At 43.4% G+C, this 12,242-nt stretch overlaps 1 protein-coding gene across 2 annotated transcripts; it reads right to left on the bottom strand.

Moving 5' to 3' along the window:
* Positions 1-1,532: 1,532 nt before the first annotated feature.
* On the bottom strand, positions 1,533-12,049 carry PRKAB1 (protein kinase AMP-activated non-catalytic subunit beta 1). 2 transcript variants are annotated; one of them, XM_085326170.1, is made up of 8 exons: positions 11,901-12,049; positions 9,286-9,461; positions 8,247-8,413; positions 6,516-6,609; positions 5,364-5,478; positions 3,894-4,027; positions 3,277-3,345; positions 1,533-3,191 (listed from the first exon to the last, which is right to left on the bottom strand). In XM_085326170.1, the coding sequence occupies exons 2-8, from the start codon at positions 9,448-9,450 to the stop codon at positions 3,114-3,116; spliced, it is 822 nt and encodes a 273-aa protein (XP_085182296.1). In that variant the 5' UTR covers positions 9,451-9,461; positions 11,901-12,049; the 3' UTR covers positions 1,533-3,113. The 2 variants fall into 2 exon arrangements, with proteins under 2 accessions (XP_085182296.1, XP_085182295.1); XM_085326169.1 differs by lacking the exon at positions 11,901-12,049 and adding an exon at positions 11,725-11,847.
* Between the last annotated feature and the right edge of the window lie 193 nt (positions 12,050-12,242).

Below are 12,242 nucleotides of genomic sequence, written 5' to 3'. Positions count from 1 at the left end.
GGCTCAGCTGCAGGCAGGTGCTGCAGGGAGAGGCCGCAGGTGCCGGCTGCCCCCCGCCCTCGGCTGCTGCGCTCTCCCCTCGCCCCGAAGCAGCGGCCGCGGCCGAAGCGTGGCCTTTCCCCGCGCCGCTCGCGCTGCCCGAGCGCCTGGCGCTGGTCCCGACGCCTGTGCCCCAGCCCTCTGGCCTGGGGAGCACAAGCAAACCTTCCCGGGCAGCTCCGGCTGCAAAGCAGGTAGCTGGTGCCCAGCGGCAGCTCCCAGAGGGCTGTAACCTGCAAAATTAAAAAAAAAAAAACAAAAAACAACAACAAAACAACCCCAACACAGATAGCACCTTTCTGCGCCCCCACCCAACTGCTCCAGCACGGCTGAAACGCCGTGTCCGCAGTGCGATACATGTGATTGGCAAAAGCCCCACAAAGCTCAGCAAGACCTAGTGCGACCTAGTCCATAATGACGCTGTTTTGCGTATTTTTTGCCCTCCCTTCCTGGTCTCTGTTTGTCATTTTTTTTCAATTTTTGACTCACTCAAGAAATTTTTTTTTTGAAACTGAAAACAACCAGCCAAATCCGTTCAGCTATGTCAAGGCTCCTATTTTCTTCCAGCAACAATTAATCTTCAGTCATTCAAAACAAGAAACTCGTGGTACCATTTCGCACAGGCACTAAAAGCACTCAGGAGGCTCCACTGCTTGCGTACTCACACCTGCTTTCCGTGGAGCACRGCCGAAAATTTCTTGCAGGTCACTTCAACGAGTTTACATTTCACCAGCAGGCGATTCTGTTAACTGCCTTACCAGGACCCCTTTGAACGGGCTTTGGTACCCTCCCTTTGCTTCTGACACAGCTTTTTGCTTCGCTGACATAACCAGCTTGAATTTTAAGGCGCCTCTACACTTCGGCAGAGTGCACAGGACTGTGTTTAACCTACGTGCTGCCCCCCCCCCCAGCCAAGTCCCTTCCTTCACAGATCTCTTTACAAGTAGGTGCTGTCTGGTGCTCATAAAAATATTACAGAGGTACAGACTGCCCCAATGCCCCAAATCCCGTCCCACCCGTGTTGTGCCTGTGACACCACAAACCGCATCCGACCCGGAACCAAGCTGCAAGAAGCTTAGCACAAAGTCAAGAAGAAAGGCCTGGGAAAGGGAAAAAAAGGTCTGCTGAAAGAGTAGCTTGCGGGAATAAAAAGGCACCGGGGGGCCTGAAGGCCTCGGCCAAGCTTTTGAGACTGAAGAACRGATCGATGAAGCTCGTATTTGCTTGTTCTACTTTGYGTAAGCKTCACATCACAAAACAACCCCACCAAACAACACCCCCCCTACACAYACACTTCCACACACACTAAAACATCCTTCATCTTCTCCACTGATTAACAAAGTGCTTCAGATTGGGCCTAGGAATGAAAAGCTCTCACAATCCACTAACACGTAAAACAGCAGCAATCAATTGCAGGTTCTAAAAATAACAAACTCAAGGAAGTTGAGGCCAAAAAAAAACATAAGAGAAGGATAAGAACAAAACAAATCATCCACTTTTCTTAAAAATCTTTAATTTTTAACTTGTTTTGGAAGAGGTGGAAAACAAAAGCAATTCTGTATTTCAGAATAAAGACTATCCATAGCRCAGAATGAAGGACAGTTTTCAGAGAAAACCATTGCACTAGACCCAGTTCTACTGAGCTACTCAAAATATTGCAACAAGGCTAGYGGACAAACCGGCAGACGGCGAACCACCCCTCCGCTGCGGCTGGCTCCACTGAACGCGGGCTGCTGCGGCTTTCCTCCCTGCTCAGACGACTGCGATCTGGGCAGCGTGCTGTTCCCCACAGCAGGGCACAGGCTGGTTATCCCTGGCACAGTCACTGGCCCTCACAGGCTCCAAAGAACAAGCAGAGGGGAGGACCCAGCAGGTCAGCTCCTGAGCCGCTTCCTGCAGGGAGGCCCGAGGCACGCTGGCAGGCGGTTTGGGATAAAACAGACTGGCAGTACGGAGGAGAGGCCACGCAGCATYGCTGCGTTCACTTAGAAAACAGGAACAGAGGAAAAAGTTGCAGAGATCGCTACAGCCCTGGTTACAGGGATTTCATACCTGCTGCTAGTGCCGCAGCCCGGAGGGAAGGACCCAGCTCCAGCCCGGGGCGCAGAGGAGCGTAACACTGCGGTTTCCAGCACGCTTGCCACTGCACGTTTGGCCACCAGGATACAGGTTACGGCACAGTAACTCACAGTCATCTTCAAATCGGCTGACAGAGGCTGTTACTGAAGAACTAATCCCTAAATGGAATACACTGATTTCCTCACAGCTACCTATCCCAGCTTAAGGAAGCCCTTATCAGTGACAGCAAGAGAAGTCGACTGCAAAAAGCAGATTACTGCAAGACACATTTATGATTTACTCAAAAATCCAGCCATTAAAAAAAAATTGYCTTTACCAGAAATTCCACAGTGGAAAAGTGATATTTCACTTCTCAGGAAGAGAAACACTACTGAGCTATTCACAGTAGAAACACAGTGCATCCCAGTCTACYGTAAAATAAGAATGATCTTGTGGGTGACTGTATCACTGATTTTGCCTAGAAAGGCTGCTACAAAACATCAAGTTTCACACTTATTTCAGCCATGCAAGTTTGGAACTTGCTACTAAAATAATTGTGTGTTTGACGCACRTGTTAAGTTATGAAAGCAGCAACAGGCTTGCTTTTGCTTAGTGTTGAGCTCAACTCCGATTCCACAAGAATCCTGAACTTTCCAGGTTTTAGGCTGGTGTTTGTATTTCTTACAGTCTGCAACACTGCTGAAGGTCTTCAGTCCATTGCTGTCCTGACATTTTTCAGCCTAATCAATTAAATAGGTGAATCTAACTGTTTTTAACTGAGCTGACAACTGTCACTGACACTTTGCCACTCATTGTGAAGCTGGCATCTCCAAGAACTTCCAAGGTGGGACTGAAGAATAAGGCAAATATAGGAGAACTTGGAAGTCTCAGAAACAATATGAAATCAGAGTTCATTTGCTACAGCACAGAGCAGAAGTACATTTGGTTAAGAAAATAATTTGTTTTTTCTGAGACTGCACTGGCCCAGAACACTTGGTCACAAACTACCACAATGTTTATATTGGCTTGTACAGCAAAGTAGTCACATATTTCTTCTTGTAACGATGTGTTGCACTAAGCACCATCACTCCGTCCTACAGGAGATGGAAAACAAAGGAGCATATTACACAGTTATCTAAAAGCTGCAAGTGTGAAGAACATCATGCCTCGGCCTCTCACCTTGATAGAAAGTGCGTAAAGGTGGTTCAGCATTACATGGTTGGGTTCAGGGAGTAAAGCAGGATCGCACTGTGCAGGGGGAAAAAAAAAGAGGGGGGAAGTGAGACTGGGAAAATAACAGGCAGGAAACAGTAAGAACTCACAGCTTAACCATCACAGCTGATGGGCAACAAACACTGCCTGCAGCTGTCTGGCCATACCCACAAATACATCATACTGCAGTGTCCTTCTTACACTGAGTCCCTCAACACAGATACGGTTCCAGTACAACCTAAGCTCCTCACAGGGTAGAACCCTCTGGATCCTCTCTGCAATCACGAGAGAGACCTCAATTATTCCCTACACGCTTTTGATATTTTCAGCACATTTTAATAGTGCTGCAGTGGGAAAATCTGGGTTTCTGGAAGTAAAGTAGCAACTCAGTTTTCTTTTCAATTTTGCAAAGAGTCAGTTAGAAAGATAAATTTGCTACAGATGGATCCATCTGGACTTATATAAGAGGCAATTTATCAACATGGCAATTATTCCAAGGTTTTTCCTTGACTGTCCCCTGTCTGTAGACAGATTTTTTCTGTCTGTTCACATTCCTTAAGGAACTTATCCAGCAATGTACTCACAGAAATGCCTGTGTCCTTATTCAGGATGACCTGCAGCARGTGGGGAGGAAGAATGGGTGGAGATTTGAAGCGTTCCTCTGCCTTACAAACATAGGGTTCCTGGTGGTATGGTCCTGGGGGTGAACTTGACAACTCTGCCAGAGAAATGTTATATATTTACTCTTAAAATATTCTGGAAGAATATCTGCTCTGTACAAGTTCTCCAAGCAGATTCTCACATCTGGGAACTTGGAACCAAAAGAAGTTAATGGCACGTAAAAGAGCTGTAGCAGCTGATGTAGTGTCAGAGGATCAGACACTGCCTGAGGAGAGGAACAACAATCATGCAAAGAGTTTTGTATCTAAAAAAAGGAGATTTAACATATCCCAGGCCTGTCTGCCTCAAGACCAGCTGCAAAGATCTAGCAGGTAGGGTTCTGAGAGCCTTGCTGCACTCCAGAACATCATCATCCCAGCACTTCCCTGCATTGCCTAGCACTTCTRTAGCGAACACTTAACAGAACATTGCTGCACAACATTATCCCCAAGGGAAGTACTAAAAACACGATATGCAAGTGTAAAGGCAGGTATTTTTCCAGTGCAGGGACAGAACAACACAAAGAGCTCTTCAGAGTAGAAAGCAAGATAACAGAAGGTTGTCACAGCACTCAGGGGACAGGGTCTACTAGAGTTGCCGCATTGCTTCTTGCACTGTCCTGATCTCACAAATTCCACTCTTTCTCCAAAAAACCTTTGTCCAGGGTGAAGTGGTATAGAGCAAAAACAACTGCAGGCACCTTCTGCTTCAGATATAAAGGACAGGTCTTCTGAAGGAGGCAACAAGATGCTACGATGCTACTTCAATCATGGTCTCAGTCCCTACAAAAGCCTATGAAGAACAGGTGGCCAAGTTGATCTCAGAGATGATCCAAGATAAATCTTCTATTACACCAGAACACAAAACTTAAGGCAAAAATAACTTTGCCATATTATTCTGCTCAAAGATATGGATTATTTATACTAAACTGACAGGATACAAGATACTCCCAAACCTGTGACAGCATTACTAAAATGTATCTCATTTGCACCTCTTAATGTGCATCTCCTGATCTCCTGAGCCCATTTCCATAGTAAAGGAAAATGGTATTAGGAGGAATTTAGGTTGTAAACACTGGTTTGATGTTTTAAGGTAGAGACTGATCCACTGAGTGTGCTAAAAACAGTCATTTCACATTGCACAGACAAATAACAGTTATTAAGCACCCAGGATTCCTCCTAATCATATCTTTAATGACCTACACGGCTTSGTCAATGGCTCTTCTGCCAGTCCATCTTCTTCCTCTGTGCATATGTGATCCCTGCACAAGTCCACAGAGCCTGACAAAAGGGGAGATTGATCTATACTGGAGCTTTATCTCAAGACAAAAAGGAAGAGGGAATTTTTTTAACAGATCTAACAGATACAATATTAAATTACCAGTAGCTTCATACCAGACATGTCAGAACATTTTTGGGAGTCCACCATCAAAGCATCGAATACTTCAAAGTCGGTTTTCTTCACCTGAATGATGTTGTTGACAGTACCTAGCTGGCTGGTTACTACTGGCTGGGAAGAAATAGGAGACACAAGTCACCATAAAGAAGCTTGCAGGACTGTTAGGATTCTGAAAACTATGTAATCAGTATTAACAATGAGATATATTCCTTTCAAGGTACATTAGTATCAGATATGGAAAGAGTTCACTATTGCTGAATTAGTGTTATGTTAAAAGGTAGGTACACGATTTGAGACTGGGGAGGGATGGGAGGAATCTGTATCAGCTGAACCTGCTAGGTCCACAGACTCTTCAGAAAATCTTGGGCTATAGTTAAAGCTAGATTAAGTTTGGGCTAAAGTTAATGATTAGGCCAGAAGGAGCTAAGCTTTACTGCTAGTTTCCACAGGGATTTCAGAGCCAGGGTAAGATTTAGATGGCCTGATATAGGACAGGGGATGGGTGGTTGCATGGGTTTTACTCCTAAAGCTAGAATTGAAGTCCAGGACAGAGGGTCTAAGAGCTAAATTTACTACACGGTTCTGCAAAGTTTGCAAAAGCAGCAAAAAGCCTGGAACCAACAGCTGTGAATGGCTAATTCTGAAGCAGGCAGGACTGCTGGGCAGGCTATAGTTAAAACTAGTTTTATTTATAGCAGAGAAGGAGGAAAAGTCCTGGTGCCTGCAGGAATTAACAGCTGATAAYAGATTTTGGTGCAACTGCTGGACTATGGATAGACCCAGAGCAGCAATAGCAACATTCTCGCAGAGACAACAATCCAGACAGAGAGATTTCAGCTGTCAGCAATGCTACAGTGTTCTCAAAGTCAGCTGGCACCAGACAAGAAAAGCTCGCCATCACTCATAAACCAATACCCAAYGGACTTTCGTCATCTATTTCCTACAAAATTCTCCTGTCATTTCACGCTCTCAGTCTGGTGCTACCTACCAGGTCAGCTGGCATCAGAAACATCTATCTCAGCAGCTTAAAGTCAGTTACTGTTGTTAACAAATGCTTCCCCTYTGAAAAGGCCAGCTACTGCTGCAGAAAACAGCCAGCTTCTCCTCTTCATCAATCAATAAACACAGAGAATCAAAGAAAACATTACCTCTGAAGGATCGTGTGTCCACTGGCCATCCACGAAGAACTTATATTGATGCTCTCCTTCCGGCAAGTCCAGGATTGCCACAAAGTTATTGTGACTGGAATTTAAGACAATCACCCATGAAATATTCTGARAAGTACATCAATCTCTGTGACAAACATCATAACATAGAACACAAGTCTCCTCAATATGCAAAAAGTTAATACGGGAGCACCATGTTTAAGAGAATCTCTTGTGCAATCTAACGGTAAAGAACCAAATTATAGTTAATGTTAACATGACATGCAAGTCCTAACACATTCAAAATTAATACGGATACTCTTGGCATAAGAAACTAGTGGATTACTGTTGAACTTTCATAAAGTCATTCTGACATCCTCATTTTACTTGTTAGTACATAAGACCTCATTTTGTCTGCTAGGCTCTCGTAAAAAAAAATCACTTTTTCTTTTCTTCTAGTATTTGTCATCACAAATTGCATTTCATARATGCCAGTGAAATGAATAAAAAACAACTGGAAGATGAAAGCAGCAATTCTGTTGCTTTGACGTACTTTGGGTTTGAATAGCTATTGTTTGGTAATTTTGACATCCTTGTGCTGTGAACTTCACGGTCCTTCGGAACTCTTTACTGCCATCTCAAAGACGCTCAGAGACGGCCAGTGCTATGTGAACAATTCAAACAGGCCATACCATCACAGAGCTGGATTTGTGTATCCAATTTGGAATAACGAACTCTTTTCTACTTCAGCCTGTTTGATTCAGTAGTACATATTTTTTCAGTCTATAAAGAGATCCATATACCTCCTTTCCCAAAACATCTACTCTAACAGGAAAAAAAAAAAAAAAACTTTTTCAGTAAGGAAATATTTCTGGCCTTCTTCCAAATTCATTTTGCCTTCTTCCAAATTCATTTCACCATCTTCTAGACTTTCTACTTTGACTGTAACAGTAATACTGATATTCCACTGGTTTCTTTTCTCCCTCCTATCTTGGTAATTGTTTCATGGTGCTCATGCACAGAACAATCCTTCCATACCATTTCACCAGGTTTCTACACTCCTCCCTCAAGTTTCCTAAGAAATTAAGACACTTCTGCAATAGTAAGCCATTCACTGAGGTAAGAAACACCAGTGAATTGCTAGGGATATCTTTTATGGCTAGATCTTCACTGCTAGACAACAGGGCTCAGATCAACACTTCAGTCCAGACTCACCACCACCCACAYTGGTTTGTACCAAACACGTACACAGGTACAGAATTAAGCTGAGTTCCAGAGCTCTCAGGCAGGGGAAAGCACACGGTGCTTTAACACAGGTCTAATCTCTTGTTCATGCCATTTACCRACAGGTATCCCAGGCTCAGAGCTTCCTAAGCAGAATTCAGATCAGTACATGTGCCATGGGAGACACTATGTTTAAATCCATCTTCACTTTATATATGCTAACTCTACCCCAGCTAGTAGACTCCGCACAGCAAGATTTTGGGTCACTTATATAGTGTGACTGGTGAACTGCCATTGTCACACAGCACAGCTGGCATCCCTTGCCATCCAAGAGTCAAAAAACAAGAGAAACTTTGATTCTTGCTCCTCTCCTCAGGACCTTAGTATGAAAGTAGAGTGGCAAATGCAAGCACAATATTGTCTGACCACCCTTCTCACTGCACTAATCATTCCCAACCCTTCGGGAGTAATAATGTACAGTATTAGTATTACTGTACAAGTTTTTTTTACCTCCTTGTCAGAGGAATTTTACTCCAGTTGTTGAAGGACCCAGATAAATAAACTTCTTTCCCTCCTCCAGTCCAACGAAAGACTGTCGGTCGAGCTTGAGTGGGAGTTTTATCACTAACTTCCAAATCTTGTTGCCAGGCTAAGAATTCTTCTTTCTCCAGCGGAGCCTAGGAACACATCTTAATCAARAACAATTTGTAACTGGCAGACTTAGACAATTCATATTTCACTATAGGCATTTCTGCGCTTAGGCACGCTTCTCYAAGGTGCAAGTTTACTGTAGTTTTTTTCAGATAGGATTAGAAACTGGGCATTTCAAGAACTCTTTCACAAGTTCCTTTTTAAGTGGAAGACAAAATACTCCTTTTCCAACYAAACCTGAGTTAGGCTCAAAAGGAAACACTTGAGCTCACAGCTTTGAAACTGCAGAGTTTACAAAATATCTGAAKATAGGAAGGGAGAGAAAAATAATTACAAAGAAATATACTTAGAAATATTTGGATTGTACAAATATGGGACAAATAGGCACAAAATTTGTAGTTGGATCCAGAAAGATTTAGGKCTATCTAAAAATGTAACAGTGCAATTTATTGTTAGATATTCTTATGGCACACAAGTGAGATATAGCAAAAATAATTTCTAACCATCTACTTATAATAAGCAAAAAGTAGTTAAAAAGCCTTTTAATATGCAAAATAATAGACAAATGAARCATCACTGGTGACTGCAAGAGCCTTAGGGGTCTGAAAGAACCTGGGACACTTAGAACTGGGCAAGAGCTTTCCGCTAGTTACCTTTTAGATGTTCTACAATTAATTCTTACTGGAAAACATGACATTACACTCATGAAATCTGCTTGAATATCAAAGAAATGTCTCTCCTTAGTGTGAAAAGCAAGAGAAACAGTCTACTTTGTGTGCAAATTCAATTACAGAATTMCTGAAGATTGCTAACAGCAGCACTGACTTCAATGTGACATTACAACCGGACAGTGTTCCCGAGCTGCTAATGTTAGAAGACAAGAACAAACCAGCAATACCTTCATTTCCTCCGAATGGAACAAGTCTGCATCCTCAGGACTATCCATTAAGATTTTGGGTCTATCACCCTCTTTCGTACTGATGGTTCCTCCTGAAYTGTCACCTCGGGATGCCTTATGCCCATGACGCTCCAGTCCAGCTCGCTCACTACTTGTGTTCCCCATTTTCTAGAACCCTAAAAGAGAAGGAAAAGCCAGATTAGCACACGTATTTTTGAAGTCACAGTACCAGTAGAATCATAGCATTGGTGAGGTTGGAAGAGACCTCTGGAGATCATCTAGTCCAACCCTCAAATGAGTGYCCCATACAGGGATAAAACCTGCGACCYTGGCATTATTAGCATCACGCTCTAACCAACTGAGCTAAACTTGTTTCAGCAGGCAGGACAGCAGACACATCAGGAGAGCTGGACTCTGTTTCTGAGTTGAAGACTTTAAGAAACTTGATTAGTCCATCCAAGTATCTTAAAATTGTACCATCCTCACAGCACACCTGATATTGAACTTTAGTTCAACATCCTAGCATCTCTTCAAGGGTCATTTCATTCTGAAAGCTCACCAAGCAGGTGTTGGTCACTGCAGTGCCCTGGTAGTCCTTCACAAACTGACCACTTGTTTTTCTAACAGCCTTTTGAAATACTTATACATAAAAAGTTCTACCAAATCAGTCAAAACACCAGTAGGACTTCACGGTCAGAGTGCTTCAAAAACAGCCTACTAAAATGTGACTTTGCTAGAAAAAAACAGYTAGCTCAGCTGAGAGCCTGCTGAGGATCCTTATACTGCCTGCCTGTGGCTTAGAAAGCACAAAAACAACACGGTCTCACGGAGGCTCCACAGGAGGCTTCTCTCCAGCCTCCACTTGTCTTTGAGACAGACAGGGACCTGCTGTGCAGGCAGCAGCACTGCTRAACAACACAGCGCCCACGCTGCCACATCCACAGGGAGAGCGGATGACACTGGACACTCTTCCTCCTCCGTACTCACGCATCCTGGCATCTACTGCTAGCGGTAGGAGGTGCACAAACTGAGAACTGCTCCCACATATCCAAGGTTTGCCCAGCTTAGATATTAGGATTAGCATTATTTCACGGCAAAAACATCAATGGGGTCAAAGACTCATGCTGATAATGGCTGCACTTTGGTGCATATTCACCTGGGATTCTTTGCTAACATATACAATATTCAAATTTCACAGCACTCATAAAGAAAGCTGTCACATGCTAGCATTATTATTATGTTATTCTTCCATGATTATTCTGCCCATTTTTACCTTGTAGCTCACTACATGTAAGGCTCACTAAACTTCAGGCCATGATTGTCTTAACATTTCCCTGACACACTCTAGCCAGCACAAATTTGAGGCAAAAACCATAAAGAGCAGCTTTATCAGTGTCTATATTCCAAGATTTTCAGCAAAAGTCTGAATCCAGAGTGTCCCAAATCATCTTTTAAGCGTGCAGAAAGACTATTAATTCACTTTGATTTTTTTTTTTTTAAGTTTTGCCTTGTTATATGATTTTGGTTCCTGCCATTAGAAAGGCAGGAGAAACCTGACATAAATGGGCATGTGTGATCTAGCTTTTCACCGTTGACTGCAAAGACCAGAATACACTTTTCCCAAGAAACCACCACTACTTCTGACAGAAGCTAACTGTCAAATAAAAATATGACATACCCTATTCTGACTTCTCCATTGTTCTGTCTGTGCTTGTTACGAAAATAACCTATCAGAACTTGCAGCTTTGGTAGCAGCAAAGAGCATTTTAGTTGAAAGGTCTCTAATCAGCTTTGACTTTTAACATTAAACAAAGCTGGGTTTGTATCTTGAAATGTTTCCTGTATTGCTTAGAAACACAGGAGGGCGGTTTACTCCTTGTGAGGATACTGAGGAGCGGAAAATGAAAACCATGAAAATTCATGTGACTGCGTGTGTCAATACTGTCTGTCAAAGATGACAAAAAAAAGCCAAACCTTTGGAGGGCCAGAATAAGTGAATAAAGTGGAGAAGAGCTAAAGYTTAAATGAAACGTTGAGACAGCCGAGAGAGCCCATAGGGAGCATCAGAGGCAGTAACTYTGAACGAAGCCCAGCCTGCCCTACACGTTCAGTGGCTGGAAGAAGGGGAGGAATCCTGGAGTTTGTTTTAACGAGATGCTATTCTGGATGCCGTGTCTCTCACAAGAGTCTAGAGAGAGTACACTACATTTCATTAAACATTTCAAGAAATATTTGACTACAGGGGCTAAATTATGAGTATATTAGTACAGCTGTGGGTATAACAGCTGTACTGGGTCAGAGAAATGGTTGCAGGACTAAGCTGACCTGACAGGGGCCACAGCAGGTTATCTAAGGAAAAACAACACAGAGCGACCAGATGGTGACTCTTCACCATCGCATTAGCCATAGCTCCAGCAATGACATTATCTTTGCTATTACCTTTGTAATACTTTTTTTATTACATGACTTCACAGAGCTGCTTAGCCACACAGTTCTGGGCTTTTCTCCCTACRCTTCTGAGTGGTATCAAGGAAGCAGATGTCACTGCACTTGCAAAGAAGTGTTTCACAACAAGCAATGTCTCAACACTGGGCAGCATTCATCTGCTTCCTTACTAGAGGGTATTCGGATGGTACTTGAATCATGCAGCAGCACCTTAATATTAGGAGTCATAAGAAAACAAGATTTAAAAAGTATCTTCTTGTAGTATAAAAAGATACAGGAACACCTAAAAACCAAAACACGAAAAAAGTTGGATAAAACTCCACTTGCTGCTTCCAGATTTAGCAGAACCACGACTAGTAAAACACTCCTACGATGAGCCCACACAGCCCCAGTTCGGGTCTCCCCGAGGGCACGCTCTCGCCACCGCGCGTAACTGCGCGGGCACGTTTCAGCCCCAATCGCCCCACGCCGAGCCGCGCTGCCAACCGCACGCGAGCGGCTCCGACCCCGCC

The sequence above is a fragment of the Rhea americana genome, unplaced genomic scaffold (genome assembly GCF_003343005.1).
Source record: "Rhea americana isolate MKP2758 unplaced genomic scaffold, rheAme1 scaffold_128, whole genome shotgun sequence".
NCBI lineage: Eukaryota > Metazoa > Chordata > Aves > Rheiformes > Rheidae > Rhea > Rhea americana.
The sequence above is the reverse complement of the archived record's forward strand: the minus strand, read 5'-3'. Positions and strand labels throughout refer to the sequence as shown.